The sequence below is a fragment of the Manis pentadactyla genome, chromosome 10 (genome assembly GCF_030020395.1).
Source record: "Manis pentadactyla isolate mManPen7 chromosome 10, mManPen7.hap1, whole genome shotgun sequence".
Classification (NCBI taxonomy): Eukaryota; Metazoa; Chordata; class Mammalia; order Pholidota; family Manidae; genus Manis; species Manis pentadactyla.
Genome location: NC_080028.1, coordinates 125,767,761 through 125,790,982, shown reverse-complemented (window position 1 = coordinate 125,790,982; position 23,222 = coordinate 125,767,761). Strand labels below are relative to the sequence as shown.

General features: G+C 60.9%; 6 protein-coding genes across 12 annotated transcripts; 3 read left to right on the top strand and 3 right to left on the bottom strand.

The window, feature by feature from the left end:
- The first annotated feature begins 1,046 nt into the window (after positions 1-1,046).
- On the top strand, positions 1,047-8,323 carry BICDL2 (BICD family like cargo adaptor 2). Of its 3 annotated transcripts, XM_036920342.2 has the most exons (10): positions 1,047-1,181; positions 2,370-2,665; positions 4,951-5,166; positions 5,272-5,388; positions 5,495-5,641; positions 6,403-6,594; positions 6,702-6,848; positions 7,291-7,421; positions 7,642-7,762; positions 7,851-8,323. In XM_036920342.2, the coding sequence occupies exons 2-10, from the start codon at positions 2,384-2,386 to the stop codon at positions 8,010-8,012; spliced, it is 1,515 nt and encodes a 504-aa protein (XP_036776237.1). In that variant the 5' UTR covers positions 1,047-1,181; positions 2,370-2,383; the 3' UTR covers positions 8,013-8,323. The 3 variants fall into 3 exon arrangements, with proteins under 3 accessions (XP_036776237.1, XP_036776240.1, XP_036776238.1); XM_036920345.2 differs by lacking the exon at positions 4,951-5,166; XM_036920343.2 differs by lacking the exon at positions 5,495-5,641.
- On the bottom strand, positions 8,315-11,089 carry THOC6 (THO complex subunit 6). 2 transcript variants are annotated; one of them, XM_036920335.2, is made up of 13 exons: positions 10,957-11,089; positions 10,315-10,430; positions 10,148-10,212; positions 9,955-10,058; positions 9,831-9,868; positions 9,699-9,747; positions 9,505-9,576; positions 9,308-9,410; positions 9,174-9,223; positions 9,027-9,089; positions 8,816-8,926; positions 8,596-8,730; positions 8,315-8,519 (listed from the first exon to the last, which is right to left on the bottom strand). In XM_036920335.2, exons 1-13 carry the CDS (start codon positions 10,993-10,995, stop codon positions 8,439-8,441), a joined length of 1,026 nt encoding a protein of 341 aa, XP_036776230.2. In that variant the 5' UTR covers positions 10,996-11,089; the 3' UTR covers positions 8,315-8,438. The 2 variants fall into 2 exon arrangements, with proteins under 2 accessions (XP_036776230.2, XP_036776228.2); XM_036920333.2 differs by having other exon boundaries at positions 10,924-11,051.
- Positions 11,090-11,241: 152 nt separating this feature from the next.
- HCFC1R1 (host cell factor C1 regulator 1) lies at positions 11,242-12,682 on the top strand. Of its 3 annotated transcripts, XM_036920338.2 has the most exons (4): positions 11,242-11,504; positions 11,786-11,842; positions 11,955-12,083; positions 12,326-12,682. In XM_036920338.2, exons 1-4 carry the CDS (start codon positions 11,410-11,412, stop codon positions 12,459-12,461), a joined length of 417 nt encoding a protein of 138 aa, XP_036776233.1. In that variant the 5' UTR covers positions 11,242-11,409; the 3' UTR covers positions 12,462-12,682. The 3 variants fall into 3 exon arrangements, with proteins under 3 accessions (XP_036776233.1, XP_036776234.1, XP_036776235.1); XM_036920339.2 differs by lacking the exon at positions 11,786-11,842; XM_036920340.2 differs by lacking the exon at positions 11,786-11,842 and having other exon boundaries at positions 11,368-11,504; positions 11,893-12,083.
- A 239-nt stretch (positions 12,683-12,921) lies between these two features.
- Positions 12,922-14,970, bottom strand: TNFRSF12A (TNF receptor superfamily member 12A). Its single transcript, XM_036920341.2, has 4 exons — positions 14,813-14,970; positions 13,988-14,092; positions 13,621-13,755; positions 12,922-13,535 (listed from the first exon to the last, which is right to left on the bottom strand). The coding sequence occupies exons 1-4, from the start codon at positions 14,904-14,906 to the stop codon at positions 13,480-13,482; spliced, it is 390 nt and encodes a 129-aa protein (XP_036776236.1). The 5' UTR covers positions 14,907-14,970; the 3' UTR covers positions 12,922-13,479.
- Positions 14,470-18,179, top strand: CLDN6 (claudin 6). 2 transcript variants are annotated; one of them, XM_036920337.2, is made up of 3 exons: positions 14,470-14,722; positions 15,346-15,549; positions 17,313-18,179. In XM_036920337.2, exons 1-3 carry the CDS (start codon positions 14,662-14,664, stop codon positions 18,005-18,007), a joined length of 960 nt encoding a protein of 319 aa, XP_036776232.2. In that variant the 5' UTR covers positions 14,470-14,661; the 3' UTR covers positions 18,008-18,179. The 2 variants fall into 2 exon arrangements, with proteins under 2 accessions (XP_036776232.2, XP_057343650.1); XM_057487667.1 differs by lacking the exon at positions 14,470-14,722 and having other exon boundaries at positions 15,418-15,702.
- Positions 18,180-18,824: 645 nt separating this feature from the next.
- CLDN9 (claudin 9) lies at positions 18,825-21,310 on the bottom strand. The gene has a single exon (XM_036920327.2). The coding sequence runs from the start codon at positions 19,996-19,998 to the stop codon at positions 19,345-19,347; it is 654 nt and encodes a 217-aa protein (XP_036776222.2). The 5' UTR covers positions 19,999-21,310; the 3' UTR covers positions 18,825-19,344.
- Positions 21,311-23,222: the final 1,912 nt, after the last annotated feature.

Below are 23,222 nucleotides of genomic sequence, written 5' to 3'. Positions count from 1 at the left end.
GGCTGCAGAGGTTAATCATCTCAACGACACAGGCTCACATAGCTGGTAAGTGGCCAAACCAGGACTTGGGGTGAAGCCATGAGATGTCAGGGCCCATGAGCCAAGGCTCTGGGCCATTTTGCTTTACTGGTTTGCTTCTGTTTATAGGTCCACACGCCCTCTCAGCTCCTGGGTGGCCTGTGACCCTCCCGGAAAAAGGGCCTTGACTGTGTCATCTCCAGGTGAGCCCAGCCTCCTGGGCTCAGGAAAGGTGTGTCTGGTGGGGCTGTGGTGTGGGTGGTGCCCAGGGTCACCCCAGCATTTGGAGGGATTCAGGCAGCAGCACCAAAGGGAGGCTGGGCTGTCTGCAGCCTCCGGAGCCCAAGACATCCTCACGTGCTCCAGAGCCCACTGGGCTGTCCCCGCAGCTGCTGTGGGAGCACAGACTGGCCTCAGTAGGCAGTGCATCCCTCAGGCCATTGCAAAGGGCATTGGCACCCCTACTGTGCTGGCAGGAAAGTTTGTCCCAGCCTCGAGACCCAGCCCCAGATCCTCCTGTCCCCATAGCCAGGTCTCTGCCCGGCTGGAGCATGGCACCAGCCCCGTAAAACCTCGGAACTGATAGCTGAAGTGTGGCACACACAGGCTGCGGTCTGGCCCCAGGCAAGTCACTCTGGCTGTCTCTTAGCATGCGAAGCCGTGTACGGTGCACACCCTGACATCACCCTTGTGAGGTTCACATTCAAGCTCTGTCCATGTGACCCCCAAGCAGAGCCTCCATGTGCCTCAGTTTCCTCATCTGTAAAATGAGAATATAATAGTTCCTGCTTCATCAGGATGTCATGAAAGTAAGCAAGTTATGCCTATAGAACTTACTTTAACTGAGTGCTTAATACCTGTTGGATTTGTTATTATCACCGTTAATAAACGAGCTGATGTCTATGTTCAGCGTGGGGACTGTACACAGTAGGTGCTCAATTAATGGGCCCTGTCGTTTCCGATGGCATTAAAATGGGCTAGGGCCTCAGAGGTGGGTGGAGTCGACTTTCCTTCGGCCCCACCTGGCCATTCCGGCCACCAGGGGGCGCCCCAGCCCCGCCCGCGGCACCGCCCCCTCACCTGTGCGGCTGCACACCTGGCGCCGCCTCCGGAAGCGGGGATCAAGGATCGCGGGGACCTCGGAGGGAGCCCGGCGTCTGCGGGTAAGAGCCAAGGGGACGCCGAGGACAGGCGCCCTCCGAGCTTGCGGCAGGACACGGCCGTGGCGCGCCGGCGGCTGGGCTTCGGACGCGTGGGGCCGGGGGGCCGCCGGCTGGGGCCCTGGCGCCTGGGTTGAGGGGCTAAAAGGCAGTTCGGTGGCGGGAGGCGGGAGGAGGACCGCCCCCGGGGCTCCAGAGCGGGGCCGGGCCCTCAGGGCGCACGCCAGGGAGACACCGGGCCGGCCTGGGTCAGCTGGGCTGGGACCACCGGGACACTTGCGCCCTGAGGGTAGAACTGGACTTAAACACCTGCCGAGGGGAGGAGAGTGAGGGACAGGTGTGTGTGTGCGTGCGTAGGGGGTGGGGGAACCTCCGGAGGGCTGGGGGGGGAGTGCCGGGGCCCAGTGGGTCCCCTCCCTCGCCGAGTCCCTGAACTGCCAGGCCCTGGGCGGCCCTAGGCCGCCACCAGGCTCCCATCCCCAGGGGCGGGCCGGGAAGTAAACAGCAACCTGAGCGGCAGGGCAGCAGCCTGCCCGCACAACCTGTTACCTCGCCCAGCCCTGGGCTGACACCCGCGCCCTGGGAAAGGCGGGGCGCTGGGGGGCTGGACACCCAGGCCCCAGAAGATGGGGACCAACACCTGGGTGCACAGAAAATAGGGAGGAAGGGCCAGGATGCCTGGGAGGGCGGGGAGCTGGGGAGCTGGGCTGCGGGAAGAGGAGGCAGCTAGTGTTCTGGAAGCCCAGGGCTCAGGACACCTAAGTTCCCAAGGCCCTGGATTCCCAGGAGAAGGGGCTGAACTCAACCCTGGGTCCTGAGTCCCTGACAACCTGGGTTCTGGGAGACTAACTCCCTGCTCCTGAGGGGCTGAGAGCCCAAACAGCGGGGCTGGGGGTTCGGGGAGGGGACTGTTGGCAGGGTGACCTGTTATTCCGGAGCACTGGGGGAAGATTTCCTGGGGACAAAGAATGTGTCCCAGAGGCAGCTCATTTCCTTTTCCCTGCCTCAGTTTACCCTGGGGTACTAACGGAGCTGTTTGGCCAAGAAACAGATCATTAACCCTTCGTGGCCCTGGAAGGCCCTGGTTGCAGGACTGGGAGGGCCAGGTCTTGGCCGGCAGGCGAGCCCCATCGGGCTGCGGAGTAAAGTGTCCTGCAGTGACCTGTCTCCACTGGCCTACCTGCCCCGCAGACGCTGCAGGCACCATGAGCTCCCCAGAAGGGCCAAGCTTCCCGTCGGGGCTGCTCTCCGGGGGCGGCTCCCCCAGTGGCGACGAGGGCTTCTTCCCCTTTGTGCTGGAGCGGCGGGACTCATTCCTGGGAGGGGGCCCAGGCCCTGAGGAGCCTGAGGACTTGGCGCTGCAGCTGCAGCAGAAGGAGAAAGACTTGCTTTTGGCTGCGGAGCTCGGCAAGATGCTGCTGGAGCGCAATGAGGAGCTGCAGCGGCAGCTGGACGCGCTGAGCATCCAGCACTTGGAGCGTGAGGAAGTGAGCTGGCAGCAGGGGCGGGGAGGGCAGGGAGCAGAGGTGGGCAGGGGCCAGGCGGGTGGGCAAGGGGAGGGCAGGGGAGCAGGGGGAAGAAAAGCCGGGCAGGGGGATGCCTCAGGAAGAACAGTTCAGGCCGGGCCTGGTGCCCCTGACAGTGCTGCCCAGTGGTTAAGCCCTGAGTTCAGACCCCTGCCTGGCTGTGTAACCCTGGGTAAGCTGCTGGCCCTCTCTGAATCTTGGCTGCAGCTTCTCAGCAGTGCCAACCCCAGCCAACAGCTACTGGGTGCCCCTCCCTGCCTGGTTCTGGGCTAAGCACCTCCCACACATCATTTGTCAGTCCTCACCCCTCCGTGTGAGTCCAGGGGCAGTCTGCCCTCTGCCCAGTCACCGTTGTCAGCCACACTCTCACTCTGGGGTCACATCTGGCTCCTGGGATACCACCAGCTCCTGTATCCATGTTGCCAGCCCCAACCATTGCCCTGAGCTGGAACTCTCCATCAGGCCACTTAATGGGCACCTCAGCAGAAGTGGCGTTCTTAATTCTGTGACCCCGTCATCTGTGGTCACCATCCTGGCTCCCCACCTCAGGACCGGAGCCTGAGCACCTCCATGGCCTCTCTTCTCCCACATCTGCCGCCCTATTGATTCTTCTTCTAGATTTTGAATCTCCCCACTTTCATGGTCTCTGTAGCCTCCAGACGTTGCAGAGGCTGGTCTTCAATTCTGCAGCCAACGTCACTTCTGCCCTTGACACTGAGGCTGCCTCCTCCATCCCCAGCTTTTTCCCTTGCCCCTTGGAGCCCACACTCAACCAGGCAGCCAGAGGGATCTTCAGAAATTGCCGATCAGATTTCAGTCCCAGAACCTACCAACAGCTCCCATCACACTTAGAATGAGACAGGAACTCCTCACCAGGGCCTCAGAGTCCCCAAGTGCCTCCTCTCTGACCTCATGTCTGCTGGAGGGGAGGTGCCACCCCTTGGATGGGGCCCCATTTCAGTTCCTTGAGTAACCTAAGTTTGTTCCCTCAAGGCCTCTGTACTTGCTCTTCCTGGGTGCAGCCCTCTTTCCTCTTGCCCTGCAGGAGTCAATTCAAATATCACTTTTTCCTTGAAGCACCCTCACCCTCCCATCCCCTGCCCCTTTTCACTTCCCAGGGCTTCTCCACAGCCCTTTCTGTTCCTCTAAAATTACCTACTTCAAGCCCATGTCCATTCACCTATGCCCTCTGGACTGTAAGCTGTTTGAGGCAGGGAACTTGGTGGTCTCGCTCCCTGCTAACAGCCAGATCCCAGGACAGAGGAGCTCGAGCTCAGCAAATACTGGATGGATAGATGGATGGCACTTGGAAATATTGAAGGAGTTGCCTGACCACAAACAGCAGCAAACCTGGGTACAGGCCAGGACAACCAGACCCCCAACTGGCCGGCTTAACCTCGAGCTGTGCTGACCTCACGGTATTTGGTTAAGGGCTTGGCTGCCTGGGTTGGAATCCCTGCTCTGCTAACTCACTGTGTGTCCTTGGACAAGGCACTTACCCTCTCTGAGCCTACATCCTCATCTGTGAAATGAGGAAATTAACAATTCTAACTGAAATGGACTAAATGGAATAACAGAGGTGAAGCACAGGCGCAGGGCTCCCAGGAATGCCTGCTAGTTGTAGCAACCATGTTTAGCGTCACCTTCCTGCTGTGAGAGTCTGGGGAGAGTGGGGGGCAGCCCACATGCCTGCCTGCCAGGCTGGGCATCTGGGTGTGCCACTGCATTCCCCCGCTGGTTGGACAGGTTTTAGGGAGGACAGGCAGTGGCCTGGGGCCCAGGTGGGGCTGGGAGGGTTAATTAGAGGGAGCGGGCTGGGAGGGGCTGGGCAGAGGGGCTGAGCAGAGGCTGGGCAGAGGCTGAACCTCCAGAGGCCGTGGAACAGGTGTATGAAGCCATGGGCAGGGGCTTCAATTCTGCCAGACTCAGGCGCCAGAAACGACGCCTGCGACCTCGGGTCCAGAAGCCCAGGAGGCAGCCGGAGGTGAGTGGGGTCAATAGGGAACCTCGCTCCACTCCAGTCAGGGGTCAGTCCCCCCGTCTGGCCTGGAAACTTCTCCCTACTGGTTCCCCTCCTTCCTCTATCAGTCTCTGGGTTTCCTCCTCTGCCCGCCTCCTCCCAGCTGTCTTCCCTCTTGCTTCATACCTGCCTCAGTCTCCCTCTCTGTGGGTCTCTCTCCATCCTGGTCTCTTACTGTGCCCGGTCTCCTCCCTCTGTCTCTGACCCTCTGTCCTGGCCCCCACAGCGGCTGCAACAGGAGAACCATGAGCTCCGCCAGGGCCTGGCAGCTCAGGGAGCCGAGTGGGAGGCCAGGGCTGTGGAGCTGGAGGGGGACGTGGAGGCCCTGCGGGCACAGCTGGGGGAGCAGCTCTCAGAGCAGCAGGACAGTGGGCGCGAGCGAGCGCAGGCCCTCAGTGAACTCAGTGAGCAGAACCTTCGGCTCAGCCAGCAGCTGGCCCAGGTGGGACAGCCCTGACCCCAGATGCTGGGTCCAGTGAAGGTGGGCATGCTGCTGGCCTTGGAGTGGAGGCATGGGCCTGCTGAGGCTCCTCTGCCTTCTCCCTAGGCCTCCCAGACTGAGCAGGAACTTCAGAGGGAACTTGATGGCCTTCGGGGGCAGTGCCAGGCTCAGGCCCTGGCTGGGGCAGAGCTGAGGACACGGCTGGAGAGTCTACAGGGGGAGGTGAGTGCGGCTGGGGCTGGGGGCCTAGTGAGCCAGGAAGACTGGGCTGGGGGCTATCTGCGACTGGCCCAGCAACCTCCCCTGCAGCTCTGAGGCTTCTTCCTAGAACCAAATGCTGCAGAGCCGCCGGCAGGACCTGGAGGCCCAGATCCGAGGCCTACGTGAGGAGGTGGAGAAGGGCCAGGGCAGGATTCAGGTCACCCACGAGCAGCTGCTGCTACTGCGGCGAGAGAGACGGGAGCACAGCCTGGAGGTGACCAGTGGGGCTGGGCCTCAGCCACAACCTCGGGGATTCCTGGGAGATGAGGCCAAAGCTGGCTCACTGGGAGCCCCAGCAGCTGGGCCATAAGGGCATGGGCATTAGCCAAGGGCAGGTGGGAGCCAGGGAAGGGTACTGAGCAGGGGTGGTACACTCTTAGAGTGCATCAGAGCGCGGCAGCTGGGAGGCCAGGAAGAGGGCTGAGGCCAGAGCTCAAGCCACAGTGGATGGGGACCTGGACCAGGTCTGGGGCAGTGCAGATGGAGAAAAGGCAATGGAAAGAGGCAGCATGGCCTTCTGTGTGAGACCTCAGGAGTTCGTGCTTTGAGGTTCTTATCCCAGGAAGCCCTCTGACTCTAGTAGATACGCCCGTTTCCCCTTCTGTCGGGATGGTAAGGCACCAGGGCTGCGGTGAGGGTGTCAGGCGTTCTGCACTGCGCTGGCTTAGAAGCATCAGTGAACGCGGGATGATGGCACTACTGAGCTCGAAGGCAGACCGGTCCGGGAAGGGGGGCCTCTGCGAGGTGACCTGATGGGGTGGGGCTGCGAGGACGGTGACGGGGGACTTTAAAGTCAGCGAGGAGCGCGTCAGTGCCCTGCTTTATAGGCGAGGAAGTTGGTTTCTACCGCGGGGAACTGCGCGCGGCTGCCTCGCTCTCCGCGCGCGCCGGCGCCACCTGCGGGCCGACCGGGGGACGAGCACGCGGAAGCGCCTGGCTGACCGCCCACGCTTCCCGGTTCCTGTCTGCTGGCAGCTGGAACGCGCGCGCTCCGAGGCCGGGGAGGCGCTGAGCGCCCTGCGGAGGTTGCAGCGCCGAGTCTCCGAGCTGGAGGAGGAGTCGCGCCTCCAAGACGCCGATGTGTCTGGAGCCTCCCTACAGTCGGAGCTTGCTCATAGCCTCGATGGGGACCAGGACCATCACACTAACCGACGCGGAGACGCCCCGGTGAGCGCGCGGCCCACCAGCCCCCAGGCGGCCCATCCGGGGGGTTGCAAACTGCTCCTCTTCCCTTCCCTAGAAGTTAAACACCTCACTGACCATTCTGTGAACAGACCACTGCATCCGTGGAGCTGCAGGAGACGTCCAGCCAACAGCCTTCATCCCAGGAGAGCTTGGAACCTCCCCAAAAGCAAGCATCCCTGAGCCCAGGGGAGATACTGGAGGAGAAGGAGGCGGAAGTAGCCCGCTTGCAGGATGAGGTGTGGGGGGGAAACATAGATGCTGAATCCTTCCCAGTGCCAGATCCTCTTTCCCATATATACCTGAGCCTTTGCCCAATAATCCCCTTCTGCGTGCATCGTCCCAACAAACTTGCAGTCATGCTTCAAGAGCCAGCCTGTATGCCACCTCCTCCAGGAAGACTTCCTGGACCACACTTCCTCCTTAGTCTCACATGCAGGTTTACACACCCACCCAGCCCCGCCCCAGCCCACCCTGAATTCTCATTTCCAGCACAAGGGCCATAGCTCTCTGGGGCGTTTGGGGGCTCAGAATTTTCATTTCCAGCACAGGGCCATAGCTCTCTGGGGTGTTTGGGGAACAGGCAGGGGAGGGCCAGAAGAGTTCGAGCCTGGCTGCCAGGAAGAACAGGAGCTGAGACCCAGGGGCCTGCCTGCCTCTCTGGCCCTCTCCTGCCCGCAGGTCACGCTGCAGCGGGCTGAGCTACAGTCCCTGCGGGAAGAAATGCAAAGGCAGAAGGAGCTAAGAGCGCAAGAGGACCCGGAGGAGGCCCTAAGCGGCGCCCTCTCCGACCGGGACGAGGCGGTGAACAAGTGAGCCTCCGCCAGCTTCCACCATAGCCCCAGAGCGGCTGCAGGCCCTTCTGGGCCTCTCATTTACCCACGTGTTACATGGGCTATAATTATCCCCTCTGACCATCTTGGTTTCGGCGTTAGCAACCCCCACTCCCGCCCAGGTCCAAGAGCCCCCCGCACCCCTGCTCGCTGAGTTCCCAGGGCCCTCAGACCCGCTCTCTGCGCCGCTTGCCTGCAGGGCCCTCGAACTATCCCTGGAGCTCAGCCGCGTCTCCCTGGAGCGGGATTCCCTCTCCCGGGAACTTCTTCGCACCATCCGCCAGAAGGTGGCGCTGACGCAAGAGCTGGAGGCCTGGCAGGTGAGGGGCGGGCCCGCACGCGGGCGAGCCCAGCGGGGCGGGGCCGGCACGCTGACCCGCCCCTCCCGCCCTGCTGCCTTGCCCGCAGGACGACATGCAGGTGGTGATTGGGCAGCAGCTGCGCTTGCAACGCCAGAAAGAGCAGAGCGCGGCCAGAGCCGCCCCGCGCCGCCCTGCGCCGCGCTTCTCGCTGCGCCTGGGCCCTGGGCCCGCCGGCGGCTTTCTCAGCAACCTCTTTCGAAGGACCTGAGGGCCAGGCCAAGGGGGCCGCTCATGCCCCCTCTGGCTCACTTTACTCTTCTGACCATTGGAGCCGCAGGGCCCCGATTGTCTTCCAAAGGGGGCTAATGCCCTCCCCGCCCTGGGAGCAGGGGCCTGCTTTGGGGGCCAAGGGCCCCAGGTGGGTGTCAGGGGCAGGTGGAGCAGGGCTGTCTTTCAAATCTATGTAGGTCTGTCTTTTCTAAGCACTAGACCCCCCCCCCCACTCTGGCATGCTCCGGGGCAGGGGTGGGGGGGTATTTATGTATCAAAATCAGAGTAATATATAAATCATTACACCGACTTGGCCTCCATTCTTGAACAGAAAACACATGGCTGAAAAGCCTGACATTTGATTTGTATAAAAAAAAAAAAAAAAGCACCCAGATCCCTGGGACAGTGTGGCTGCTGCCAGAGGTCAGAAGGACAGGGAGAAGGCACGGTAGCCCAGATTGGTGAAGACATCCACCCGGCAGCTGTTGCCTGCGGCTGTCAGGACCTGGAGGCGAGGGAGGTGACTGACGTGCCCGGGTACCTGGCCTCCCACAACCCCCACAGGCCCTTGCAGGACGCACCTTGCACTCAGGAGCTGCTGGCTGCTGGTTGAGGCTGAGGCTGAGCAGCCCTGGGGAGGAGCCAGGCACCTGGGCCTTGAGCTCCCCACTAAGCTGCCACTGGTTGACACAGTGGCCCTGGCCAGCTGACAGAATCTGTGGAGGACAGGGAAGGGGTTCAGGGACCAGGGCTGGAGGGGGAAGTTGGGCATGGGTGGCAGAGCAAGGTATAGGGCCTCACCAGGTCCTGGTAGAAGGTGACATGCTTCTGTGGTGCCCGCATGGGGAAGATGGTGGTGGGCGTGGAGGAGCGGAGATGCCAGAGGGTGAGTGCTGGGCCCCCTCCACAGACCTAGGCAGAAAGGCAGGGGGTTCCCAGCCACCATGAGCTACAGGCCCTCAGCCTGTGAGGTCTCGAGCTGCCACCCTATCCTGCACTCTGCCCAGCTCACCATCCAGTCTGAGTCAGTTGCCAAACATCCGATCCAGCGCCCATTGTGGGGCCTTGAGCACTCCTGGGAGGGAGGAGGGAGGAGGTGAAGATGCATGGGATGCCCAGGGAGGAGGAAGAGAGGACAGGGAGTCAGGCATGCCCTCACCTCGTGCTTGTAGACCTCAATGGTCTGGACCTCCTTGGCCGTGCGGAGGTCTGTGGGAGAAGAACCATGAGATATACTCTACTGGACCCAGCTTCCCTCACCACCATCTTCACTCCAAGCAGAAGCTCCCTTACCCCAAAGCCGCACAGCCCCATCCTCCCCACCCGACAGCACCTCGGGGCTCCGCTCCCGCAGTGCCAGGCAGTGGATGTAGTCTGTGTGGCCCCGGAGGGCCCGCTGCAGGGACAGGGGTAGTGTTAGGACCAGATCCAGAAAGAATGCCCCCTACAACCACCAGACCTTAACCGCCCCAGCTCCACAACCTGCTCACCATAAAGGTCCCAGTCTCAAGGTCCATCGTGTGCAACTGACAGTCTCCCCCCGCCAGGATGAGGGAATTCTCCTAAAAAGGGAGAAAGGGAAAGGTTGGCAGTCAAGTCAAATCAGAACAGAGAGAGGAGAAAAGGGTCAAAGTATGGGCCAAGAAAAGGGCAGCGTAGAGCCCCAGTCACAAAGGGCTCAGACCTTGGGAATGAGAAGCAAAGCATTGATCTCAGGCACTTCCAGGCTGGTCCTGGGGGAGGGAAAGCAGGGTCAGCTTTGGTGAAACAGTACCTTCACCCCCACGTGCCCTCTGCCCACATGGCCCTAGCTCACCTATATGGGGGCTGACACCGCCACAACTCCTTACAGCCCTTTATGGAGAGAAACACTGGGTGATCTCAAAGGCTCTCCCTGGAGCTAGGCATCCCAGCCCTTCCCCCAACCCCATACTGCTTACCTTCTTGAGGATCTCTGCCCAAAGCCAGGCCTTCACCTCCCCATCTCCAGCGCTGAGCAGATGCCGATCAGTGGAGACCATACTGTAGACAGGCCCATCATGGGCTAAATGGAAGTACAGAACCTGAGTGATCCTCTCCTGCTCCTCTTCTCTAATGTGGGGGTCCCTAAGCCAGACTCATGGCTGTACCCACCTTGGAAGGTCACCACGGGCTTCTTACTTTCCTCCTTGGCCTCAGAACTTAAAGCAGCAGATAAACTGAAGAGAGAGGGGAGGGGATGCTGAGAATCAGCAGGGCACATCAGTCTCAGCAGGGCCACACTGCAAAGCAAATGGGTGGTGGGAACAGGGACAAAGTACCTGAAGATGGCTATCTGTCCGTAATTGTTGCCAGCTGCCAGGAACTTCCCACAGGGAGAGACACTCTGGGAGAAAATGGTCATGTGCAGCCGCTCCAGGGCCTGAAACACTTCCATCTGTGGGGAAAGGCTGAATGAAGGCTGTCTGGGACCTCTGACCCACAGGCTCCTTCCTGATTCCCCTACCTTCTCAACCCTCCTTTAAGGCTGCCCACGGAGCGGGCACCTGCCCATAAAGTCCTGGGGGTGGCTCCAAGAAGAGGCTGAGGAAGGGGCGAGTTGAGGCGTGACGCATAGCAGGACTGGGGCAAGCACCCAGCCTGTGCTTCAAGTTGCCTCAACTGTCAAATGGAACTCACGGGAGATTCTGTCACGATTGGTTGAAGAAATGTACGTAAAGAGCTTGGCATAGGGCTGCCTCACAGAAAGTGCTTAAAAAATGGCTCTATTACCCAAATAGAGAAGACCACACTGAGCTCTAGTCAGGTATTTTTGGGTTTCTCTCCGCCCCTGGGTCACAGTCCGAGTCCCACTAACAACCCACGCAAAACAGGGCTCAGGGCACGACTCCTTGCCCGCCCCCTTTCCGAGCCGGACATGGACTACATACCCCAGAAGTGACCGCGCACGATGTCCGCCTCACCTGACCCAAAGGCATCGCTTGCGGCACAGCTCGCTCCATCTGGAGAACTACAAGTCCCAGAGTGCTCCGCGCTCGACTCAGCCTCGCGAATCCGGATGTGCATGCGAGCGGCTCCTCTTCGGGGCGCCCCACCGCGCCAAGAGCGCTAGACGGTCCGGCTCGAAGGCTGCCGCCGCGTGGGACCCTGAGCCCCAGGAGCCGAGGCGACCGCTGCGAAGATACCTGACACTAAGTGGCGCCCGCCGCAATCCTGCTACGCCAGATCCCCTCCTCCACTCCTCCGAGCCAAACCGACCCGCCTTCCTACCACGGCTGGTCGCTTTCTGCGCCTGCGCGGAACTTCGCCACTGCGCGCGCGTCCAGAGCCACGCCCCTTTCGGTTGGCTACGCCCATTTTGACCACGCCCCTAGCGCCCAGTTCCCACCCCTCTGCCCGCAGGACCCCGAAACCCAATGATCCTGCAGCAGCCCCTAAAGCGAGGTTCCCCGGGTCAGGCCCAGCGCGACTCGCGGGCCGCTTCGGGGACACCCCGAGGCCTGGACGCGAGGTGTGTGTGAGGGCCCGGGTGGGCCTGGCCCAGGGGCGCAGGAGCTTTGGCTGTGGGCTCAAGGCTGCTCTGTAGGATGACATGAGGTGGGCTAGTCGGCAAGGCTTGGGCATGAAGTGAGATTTCCGAGGCAGGTTGATGGATGGCTCACGAGATGCGGGTAATTTAGGTGTCAGCTGAGATGGGCTGGGGGCTACTGGCTGACGCTGCAGGCTCAGGAGGGCAGAGCCTCGGGATGGGGCCCAGAGGGTGGGGTGCACCTGGCTCTCTTTTCTTCTCAGCTCCCCTCTCCGAGGAGCTGTGCCCATGAGCACCAAGCGGCGCCTGGAGGAGGAGCAGTGAGTTTGGGGGCAGGGTGGGACTCCCAACAAGACCTCTGTCACCTCAGGTCACCATCAGACTGCCTCCTTTCTGAAACTGCAGCCTGCCTGCCTCCCCGTCTCTTCCCAGGGAGCCCCTGCGCAAACAGTTCCTGTCAGAAGAGAACATGGCCACCCACTTCTCTCGGCTCAGCCTGCACAATGACCACCCTTACTGCAGTCGCCCCATGGCTTTCCCCCCAGCTCTGCCTCCACTCAGGTAGGCACCATTCTCTGTCCATCGTCCACTGTCTGGGCCGTCTGGAGAACCACACCCAGTCCTGGGAGCCAACCCCTAGGCCCTGCCTCATCCTGCTATTTTTAGCTTCTAGCCAACTTCTGTTGTTTCCCATCTTGGCTCCTTGGAAGGTGCTGGCAGCCGAAGAGCCCCTGAGGACCTGGACCTGATGGGAGGTGGCTCTCAGGCCAACCTCAGCCCCATCCTGTCATTTCCTCTTCCAGGAGCCCTTGCTCTGAGCTGCTTCTCTGGCGCTACCCTGGGAACCTGATCCCTGAGGCCCTCCGGCTGTTGAGGCTGGGAGACACCCCTACACCCCACTACCCTTCAACCCCAGCTGGGGACATAATGGAGCTCTGAGTGCTGGCAGGCAGTGCCCCCCCCCCTGCCCACCTTCCTTCTTCCCCACAAGAACTGCACTCTCACAAAGGGACCAGCTATCCTGTTTATCCTCAGACCAGACCTCTGGGTACCAGGACCTCAACAGAGGAACCTCATGGAGCCCTGGGGTGGGAGGGACAGGAGCCTGGGAGGGAGGCACTGCACCCCCAGAACTAAATAAAGATTGCTGAGCAAATGAAGGCTTCAGTCTGGAACCTGGGGCCTTTTGGAAGAGGGGTGAGGGAAGCCTGGGGCATTGGATTCTGGGGTTTCTCAAGATCTTCCCTGGAAAAAACGGTCAGGGCCTGGCCAGGCCCTGGCAGGCTGGGCTCAGGCATTGAGAATGTGTGAGTCACAGCCTCACCCCCGCCCCCGCGGTGACTCATTCCTCCCTCCAGCTCTGGGAAGTCGGCTGGGGATCATGCTACTCTCCGAACCATTTAAAGTTAAAGATTCTTTTATTAATAAATTCTCCCTCCCCTCCAAATGTTCTCCCCAAAATAAATATTTCCCTCCTTTGGGGGCCGTGGGGGGGGGGCAATGTCTGAGGGCCGGCCCCCTAGAGGGCCCGCCCTCTAGTGTTAGGAACAGGACCCTAACCCCCCAGGCTGAGTCCCTTGGTGGAATTTCGGTACATCTGAGGGGTGGAGCCTGGTCTGGTGTCTCCCTTAAGTCAGCCTGGCCCCCAGGCCATGGTTGGGAGTTGGGAACCCCTTGTGCAAATGTTGCAGTTCCTTGATGTCAGCTATCGAGGGAGCCAGCATGGATCCCTGTGTCTGCGCTGGAGCCACAGACAGGGCAGTCAGACACCTTGGAAGCCTCCTCTGAAGTCTGGGTCCAGGCCCCAGAGAAGTGATTAACCCATCCCGCATCCCTCCACACCCCTGTGGTTGGAGCAGCCTAACTCCCGCTGTGTTTGGTAGGCAGGGGATGGCTCCAAAATGAATGAATGAATGATGAGTGGGTGGGGCCTCCTGCAGGCAGGGGGCGCTCACTGTCACTGGATCAGGGCCACGCCAGGACAGCCCTCTCCACCGGTCTCCTCTATGGGGGCTGCAAGGTAAGAAGAGGGGTGGTCAAGAGCAGGTGAAGTGTTGAGGAGTGACTGGGCACGGGAGGGTGGGCCGGGCGTACGTACTGGTAAACTTCTCTCTCCTGCGGCACCGTCTCCAGACCAGGAAGCCGGAAAGCAGTCCTAGCACAAGGGCCAGGCTCAGAGCGCCCCCCAAGATGGGCCACAGCAACTGGAAAGAGGCTGGAGGGACAGCAGCACCTGGTGCCGGGACTCGAAGTCAGACCTCGCCCCTCTGTGGACGAGCCCCGCCCCCTCGATCTGCGCCTCAAGCCTTTCCCCGGTGGTGGCCCTTACCCTGATCCAAGTCCCTTCCTCACTCCCGCCTCCCCCATCATTCCCCAGATGTGAAGCCCACTGCTGTTCTCTCCATCCCGGCAACGCTCTCCCCCAACTTGGTGTCCGCTCGTCTCTGATCCCACCCGCCACTCACAGCCATGGCAGAAGTCGCTGTGCGGTCGCGCTGGGCACGACGCGCAGTCCATGCACTTGTCGAGGTCCGCGCTCCAGGAGCTGCCGCGAGAGCAGGGGGTGGTGCCTGGGGAGGGGGCCGCGGGGTCAGAGGCTGGGGCGGGACGCGGCTATTCTGGGGGTTGAGGTCAGGGTCGGCCGGCTCGAATAACGTGAGTCAGCGGCGCCCTCTCCCCGCATTCCTCACAGGTGACCGCAAGGCCCGGCCGGGACACGCCAGCGCGGGAGGAGGGGGCATAGCGCGGGACACTGGGGGGTCAGGTCCCCCCCCATACACACACACCGCCACCGGCGGGTGACTCACTCCTGGGCACTGGGCCCGACCCGGGTCCCTCCCCCCGCATAGCTGGGCACTTAAGTCACCGGATGGAAGGGGGCACCCCACATGGTAGAGGGGGCAAAGACCCTCGTGCCTCTCGGCACCGTCTCCCAGCCCCCTGATCTTTAGTCACTAGGGCTGGGAAGACCCGGTACTGACCAGGCTGGGGGCGTGCCCCTTGACCTGACAGGACATCCCGCCCTCAAACTTCTTTCTCTCTCCACTTCCGAGTCCGGACTTTCAGGACAGAACCCCACCCCCACTCAGGTGGACAGGCGGGAAACTGAGGCCCGACTGCGGATGAAGTTTGGAGAGAGATGGGAGTTCCCCGGTCAGGGGAAAGCCAGGTCTGGAGACCACCTGACCCAGGATCTGGAGGTACCCCTAGTCCCCACAGTTCGGACCGCCAACGCCGACTCTCCATCCCCCACGCCCACCCGCCCAGCTCCGGCCCCGCGCCCGGCCTACCGGGCATCCGCTCCCCGGCTGCAGCGCGCAGCAGCGCCAGCCCGAGCCCCAGCACGAGGAGTCGAAGCAGCGGGCGCAACGAGCCAGGAACCATAGTGCGCGTTCAGCGGCTGCGGCCGTCTGGGCCTGCTGCTCGCCGGCCGCTACCCACAGCGGCCGTCCCGCCCCCGCCCCCGCCTTCCGGGGCGGGTCTGTCGCCTTGGCCCGCCCCGCGATCCGTGCCTGGACCGCCTGCCCCGCCTGGTCCGCTCAGTTCGGTCATTCGCTCAACAAACATGGTCTCGGTGCGCTAATGACTGAGACCCTGCAGGGGCACAGACCTCACCCTGCCCTTTGGGTGCTCAAGTCCAGGAAGTGTGTGTTAAGGGGACATCAGACACGAAACAAAAACAACCCATCGCCAGATAACTGCAGCTTTTTTAAAAGGGCTACATAATTAAAAATAATAATTTTTAAAATGTGTCCTTTAATTTCGACATTACAACACGGGACATAGTTACACTGTAAAATGTAGGCTTGTCTCCATCTTTCAGGGAATGAAACTGAAGCTCGAGGTAACCTCGTGAGTTCCCGAGGTCACAGCGCTAGTAAGTGGAGAAGCGAAGAGCCGGGCTACAGTCAGCAACACGTCCGGCGCCCTGACCCACCGCGGGCCCCGACTTCAGCCCGCAAAAGTGCCCGCACCCGTCCTGGATGCGGGCGCATCGGCCCAAGCTCGAGCGCCGCCGACCGACGAGGTTGGGATTTGCGCTCCCGCCGCGGTCTCACGCGGGGTCTCTGCCCCTCCCCTGGGCGGTGGTCCAGTGACGTCACTGCCTTTTAAAGCCCCCCGCCTCCTCCCCCATTTCCGCACTCGGCGGGCTCCAGGAAAGGTCTGAGGCGTCTTGCAGGTGAGGCTGGGGGAGGTGTGCGCACTGGGGAGGACGTAGACGTCTAGAGGAGCGGGGCGCAGGGGGCGCGAGGCGTGGGTGGGCAGCTTGTAGGGAACTTGGACTGATCTCGGGGTGGCGAGCCCCTGGGCGGGGGAGGCACCGAAGCCTCGGGAGCTGATCGGGTCCTTCGGCGGGCTTGGAAGGGTTAAACGCCCCTCCCCCCTCCCCCGGGACAAAGGCACCGAAACTCAGGCGCCCCTCCCCCACCTGCGCTGCTCTCCGGGGCGGGGTTCCCCCTCCCCCTCACCTGGGGCGCTGACCCTGCTGCTGGCGCAGCCTTGATACCCTCCCTCGGGCCGGACTCCGAAGGGAAGTGGGGATCGAGGGCAGAAGTGGGCGCTCTCGGACCGGTTGGAGCAGATAGTGTGTGGAAGGGGGTCGAGGGTAGGGGCACTCTCGGAGGGCAGAGGTGCCAGGAGGCCCGCGTGGGGGCCTGGAGGGCTTGACACCCGGGTTGGGGTGAGCTGGGGCTGGCCCACCCCTTTGGATCTCCCCCGAAGTCGGGAGCTTGCCCGGGGGGGCTCGGGGATGGGTGCCAGTGAGGAGTGGAGTCAGCCCTGCCACACTTCCTGAAGACGGTGTGAAGTTTAGGTCCAAGCACTGTAGGGGAACTTTGGGCAATAGAGAGGAAAGCCGCCTCAGGGGCCTGAACAGAACTGATCCCCATGGAGCTCCCTAACGGGAAGTGGGACCTGAGGGGAGCCAGTAGGGCTGGGGGCCAGGGCCACTGCAGAGTAGCTGGCTACTGCTCAGACCCCAGGGGTTTTAGCTCCTTTTAGGGGGTTGTTTCTTGAGAGAGTGATATTTGGGCAAAGAATATACAAGAAAGTGTCCCCAACCTTGGGGAGTATGCTCTGCGGCCCCTCGCAGAGGACAGAAGAGCAAGACCCAGGGGGAAGGCGGTGCCTTTGGGTGGGAGAGTTGTTTCCTCGTTTTTTCCATCTCTTGCCCCTCCCAGCTTGGACTGGGGCTGGGCTAGGCTGGGGAAGGCCTGGCCCAGGCGGTGGCTTACGTCCACAGGGAGCCCAGGATGTTACGGTCAAACCAGTAACCACCTGCCTGGGGCTGTGGAACCAATTTAGGGTGAAGGTTTTGGACACTCTTGTTGGGTGGTGGGAAGAAGCTTAGATCTCTAATCTTGGTGTTGAAGTTGACAAGTTTTGAGACTGAAAGACATGGCAGGAGCTGACCCACCATCTCTGTGCCCCGTGGAATCCACCTGGAAATTTTACTCTGTTGTTTCGTCCTCTTTTCCACTTTGCAGTTTGATAAAATGTACACAAAGTGGCTGAGAGCACGGACTATCATCTGTATTTCATTTACATTCCAAACAGACAGAACTGGGTTGCTTATTCCCTCTTAATAAACCAGTGCTTGTTACAACTAGGGGAACAAATAAATGCTTGTGGCCTGGGGAGTGTGCCTTGCCTACATTATAGGACCAGGTTCACACTCTTGGTGTCTTGTCTTGTGGCCACAGTACGGGGCATGGGGGTTAGCACTCACTGGGAACAAGGGGTCTGGGTCAGCCCATCTTAATATTACTCTGCTTCTGTCCCCCCTTGCAGCTCCTCTCAACCTCAGCCTCAACCTCATCATGGCCTCTGCTGGTCTGCAAATCCTGGGGATCATTCTGACAATGCTTGGCTGGGTGAATGCTCTGGTGTCCTGTACCCTGCCCCTGTGGAAGGTGACTGCCTTCATTGGCAACAACATCGTGGTGGCCCAAGTGGTGTGGGAGGGGCTGTGGATGTCCTGCGTGGTGCAGAGCACCGGCCAGATGCAGTGCAAGGTGTACGACTCGCTGCTGGCGCTGCCCCAGGACCTGCAGGCTGCCCGGGCCCTCTGCGTCATCACCCTCCTTCTGGCCCTGTTCGGCCTGCTGGTCTACCTTGCCGGGGCCAAGTGCACCACCTGTGTGGAAGACAAGGACTCCAAGGCCCGTCTGGTGCTCACCTCTGGGATCATCTTTGTCATCTCAGGGGTCCTGACTCTGATCCCCATCTGCTGGACAGCCCACACCATCATCCAGGATTTCTACAATCCCCTGGTGGCTGAGGCCCAAAAGCGGGAACTGGGGGCCTCCCTTTACTTGGGCTGGGCAGCCTCTGGCCTTTTATTGCTGGGTGGGGGGCTGCTGTGCTGCACCTGCCCCTCGGGGGGGTCCCGGGGCTCCAGCCATTACATAGCCCGCTACTCAGCATCTGCCCCGCATGCCACCCCTCAGGGTCCCTCTGAGTACCCCACTAAGAATTATGTCTAATTCAGGTAGGGAAATAGAGGTTCCCTTGACTGGGAGCCTAACCCCCTGGGCTAGAGCCACTGAGATGGTGATCCGTGGCAGCTTTGGGATTTTTTATCTTTCATTTCTGTTTTTTGGAGGGGTGTTTTTTAATCCTTTTGGTAACCCAGCAAGAATAAACTTGGGTTCCCACCTGGGCTCTCCTGCTGGTTTTTCTCATGTTTGAGTGATGGAGCCAAAGAAGTGATGCACCCAAGTTTCTGGATCTCCACCCGGGACATCCCCAGCTTGGAGGCCAGCCTGGAGCTGTGGGCCCGGTGTGAAGGCTGCTCGCTGTCCAGGTGCTTTCATCCCATCCCCAGGAATTCCTGCTGCTCTGGGGATGGGGCATCCCTCGGCTTGCAGGGACAAGTTCCCCCCATGCTGGCCAGGCCTCGGAACCCTCAGGGACTTTTGAGCCTCACCGAGCCTGTAGACTAGCAGGTGATAAGTTACCAAAGAACCACCTACCTCGTCTTCTGACCTCTTGGCTCTTCAATCCGGAGTCACGTTCCAGCTGTGCTGTAGACCCCTGACCCTCTCACCTCCAGCCCTTGCACACTTGCCATGCCCTGTCCACACTCACCAGTTTTTACTAAATAAAGCATCTTTTGTTACTTGCCTTGGTATTGATGAGTGCCAGCCTGGCAGAAGATGGGCATACGTGGCTTGCCTTTGTTGCCCTCATGCTTTGCATGGCCTGAGGTTACCCACCAGGAGAGACCTGGAGCAGGCCTGGCTCCACAGTGCCAGGGGAGGCCACCTGGTCTTCCCTGCCAACCACAGATCAAAGGAGCCAAGATACAAATGCTCTTTATTCCTGACTTCGAAGGTGAGGGTAGGGTAGCATGATGGGCTGGGCCTCCAGTTCTGGCCTCTCTGGATGCAGGTGGTGGCCAGGCTGGAGGAGACCAGCTCCAGGGCAGGGAGAGCATGACCGCTCCGTTTTCAGGCCTGGAGCTACTGCCCTTGTGAGGCCCAGGATGCCCAAGCAGGGAGGCCTCAGGAAGAGAATGGAGGCTAGCCTGAGTCCTGGACAGTAGAAAACAACTTGGGAAGAGACAGGCAGGGGCAGGCCAATGTGCCCCTCAGCTCTGGCCCTGCCTGTGTGGAAATGGGGGCAGGACAGTTGGGACCCCTCTGAGGAGGGGCTGGACCCAGCTGGGCCAGCTGAGGTGAGCCCTGCAGCCAGACCTGGCTGGAACTTCTGGAATGTGGCTTCACCTGGGAGAGGGGCTGACTGAAAGGTAAGGGCTAGGGTGCGGCATCCAGTACAAGATGAAGGCTCTGAGCAACAGGCTTCCGGGCCTCCCTCCACCTCATACGTAGTCCTTCTTGTCCAAACCTGATGCGCCCGATCGAGAGGGGATGGAGTAGCCCAGTCTCGGTCCTCGGGGCCGGTCGATCTGGGGCGGGGGGCATGTGCAGCAGAGGAGAGCCCCACCTAGCATAAGCAGGGCGGCTGCTGCCCAGCCCAGGTAGAGAGAGGCCCCCAGCTCCCGCTTGAGGGCCTCGGCCACCAGGGGGTTGTAGAAGTCCTGGATGATGGCGTGGGCCGTCCAGCAGACGGGGATGAGGACCAGGATGCCCGAGAGGAGGAGGACGACTCCCGCGGTGAGCACAATGCGCGCTTTGGCGCCCTCATCCTCCACGCAGGTGGTGCACTGCGCTCCTGTGATGGCCACCAGCAGGCCGAACAGGGCCAGCAGGAGGGCAACGATGCAGAGAGCCCGGGCAGCCTGCAGGTCCTGGGGCAGCGCCAGCAGCGAGTCGTACACCTTGCACTGCATCTGGCCGGTGCTCTGCACCACGCAGGACATCCACAGCCCCTCCCACACCACCTGGGCCACCACTATGCTGTTGCCGATGAAGGCAGTCACCTTCCACAGGGGCAGGGCGCAGGACACCACCGTCCCCAGCCAGCCCAGCACGGCCAGGGTCATGCCCAGGAGTTCTAGGCCAGTGGAAGCCATCTGCCCTTCAGTTAGGTCTTCTCAACCCTGGGAAGCCTGGTTGACTCAGAGCCAAGTCGGGGGTGGTGCTCGGTGCACAGTGGGAGGGCGTCGGTGTCCCCGCCAGGGGAGTCCTCACATCTGTGGGCCTCTCACAGCTGTGTCTCCGATATTCGATGAACAGAAATGAATCTCACGGTCCTGCTCAGCCAGTAGCCGAGTAGCTGGTGTCCTCTCAAGGGTCCCGTCACCCATCAGATGCCCAGGACTTCTGGTCCTGCCACCGCGCAGTCAGATCCTAGCCTCTGCCTGTCTGACCCACCAATGGAGCGGAAAGCTGACCGCCCGTGGTGAGCGCCACCCAGGACTCGGCTGGCTCCCTGCTGCAGGCGGGGTTTTAAGGCTGAGGCAGGGGAGGAGCGAGTGCACCACTGGGACAGCCAGAGCTGCGGGGGCAGGGGCAGGGGCAAGATGGAGGGCCTCAGGGGCAATGTGGGGGTGCCATGAATAGGAAGGAATGGGTGAGAAAGAAGATCGGTGCAAGTGGAAATGCAGGAACAAAGGAATGGGGACATGGAGGACCAGCCGGAGAGTAAGGATGGGGGCATGGTAAAAAAGTAACTTGGTCAGGATGGGGTATGGGGGCTCGGCTGCTTTCCTGAGCCGCCTCATCTTCCAGCACCCCTCCTGTCCCCCATTCTGTTTCTGATGCAAATGCACCCCAGCTTCCCCTGTATCGCACACTCCTGCCTGTCCCCCTGCCTGGCCAGGACTCTCTGGAATCTGATCTGTCTCCTGTCTCAGCCCAGTGGCCCTGGTGCACCCAAGGGAGGGCCGCCGCACTGTTCCCTGGGCAACAGGTGCCTGGCACCCAGCTCAGGTGGCATCACCCAGGCAACGGCCTAGAAAACCATCCTCCACTTCTAGTTCAGCTCAGGTGTGCCCTCCCCACCCCCGCTGCTGAAACTGGGGGCCAAGTTAAGCTGCTGGAGGCCTCTAGGGACCAGGGAAGAAAGAACCAGTTGTTGGGGTGGAGGAGGGGAACACGGGGACTGGAATGAAAGGCTGGGCAGAGAGGACAGGAGCCATGTGTGGGTGGGGTGACGGCCCAGGACCCACCTACCTTCCACCAGCAGTGAGGGACCACTCTGGACAAGACACCACTGGGTGGAGGTGGGGGTGCCACTGAGGCAACCCTAAACCCTGTATCACAGTTCTTACGAAAGAGCCTCTCGTGGAGACCCCCTAGGAGCCTATGACACCCCCTGCCATTGGGTCAGGCTGGAAGTCACATAAACTACAGCTCAAATCCTGCCTTAACCCCCTTCTCCCCCACCCCGTCCCCTTATGCCAGTGCTGGACAGATCATAGGAAGTCAAGGAACTTAACCTCCTTGGGTCAAAGACCCCTTTGAGAAACCTAGTGGAACCCACAAACACAAGCCCTAATTTTATAGGGGAGTCGTGAGCTCCCTCAGGCTCCTCCCTGGGTGCTAAGGACTAAGGGAAAAGCAGGGCCTGATGAGAATTCTGCCATTAACACAATTTCAGAGTGGCGGGGAAGACTCTAAAAGGCAGAGGGGGGCCCTCACTTCACAGAGCCTCACTTGTACACTGCCCCTGAGAAGGCCCAAGCAGTTAGCTGGGCTAACCAGCCACTGGGGGCATGGTTGGGAGGCCCCCATGCACACCTGTAGGGCAGGGAAGGTGTGTGTGTACTAAATGCCTCCTCACCTGTTCAGTGGGGCTTTATTCATAAAGGATTCTCATTTCCAGTGGGTCATTGCTTCGGGGGGCATTCTTCGGATTTTGGTGACCCCAAAAATCTTGAGAGCCCCTCCTCCTAAAAAGGTTAGGGCTTCCTCCATGCCCAGTGCGTCCCCACAGGACTGCACTTCCAGCACGAGGGGCTGACCTGGTCACCCTGGCCACGGACGCAGGCTGGAGGGGCTGATGCCGTGGGCTGGAAGCTAGCCAGACCCTCCCCCCTTGCTGGCTCAACCAGCCCCTGGGCCTCAGATTTCACTGGGGGAGGAGGTGGCTGAGAAGGCAAAATAGAGGTAAGCCTTCAGTGGGTTCCCTCTGCAGCCTTCTGGGCCTCAAGGAATCCAGTTGCACAGGTTCAAGCAGGTGTCAGGCAGCAGTGGCCCAGGTCTCTGGAGGGGTCCACCAACCCGGCCACAAGAACTCTCATCTGGGGCAGCCCCAGCCCAGGGGCTTTCCTCTCCCCAGGGCCAGAGAAAGCTGGCCTCCTGCAGTCAGGCCCAGTTCTAGGACCCACCAGTACCCCAGGCAGCTGCAATCCCCCACCTTGTTATGCGGCCTGTGGGGGGCACACACCCGGTAAATGCTGTGGCCAGAGATGACACTAAGAGGGCCCTGTCTGTTTTTGACCCCAGTCCCTCTTTGGCCTAACATCTCTACATTCAAGCAAAGAGGGAGACCTGGCACTGCCAGGGGTTGGCCGGCCTAGGAACGAAGACACCCCCCCTTTCACTCTCCACCCCTGCTGGACCCGCCTCCAGGGTGGCCCGGGGGCTTCAGTTTCCTCCCCCACCCTTTCTCTCTTTGACAAGACAAGGCGCTTCCCCCCACAGCCTGAAAGTGGAAAAATTGTCAGGAGAACTGGCAAAACTGGAGGAGCCGCCCGCTGGAGGGGGTGTGAGGCAGAGGACACATCCCGGGGCACCTAGACAACCACGCCTCCTGCCCTCAGGACCTGGGGACCAAAGGGTTAAAGTTGGGTCTAGGCTGGGACTGCCACTTGGGCTGGAATGCTATTGATATGGAGGGACTCCCGGGTGCTGTTACCAGTTACCATCTCAATGGCACTTTAACACTTCCAGTTGAATCCCCACCCCCATCTGGTCTGCTGGGGAGAGGTGGGGGAGGGAAACAGAGGCACAGGGCAGTGGGGCCTCCCGCTCACTACCTTCAGGGAGGGACGGAACTGGACCTGGCCTTTGTTCTCTCTGGGAGGGCGGAGGGGCAGGAAGCTCAACTGCGGAAGAAACTGGGCCTCAGCTTAGATGGGGGTGGGTGGAGGTGGCCAACTACCCGTCCCGTCTCACTCCTTTTAGGGGAACGGTGACCCAGTGAGAGAGCGGAGCTAACGGTCATGAGAGCCACGGTGGTGCCTGGAAGCGTACAGGGGTGGGCACGGGGCGGCTCAACACCTTCAGGGGCAGTACTGCTCCTGCTCTGGGAAGGCGCCCAAAGCCCCAACTTTATAGCTACAAAAGCTAA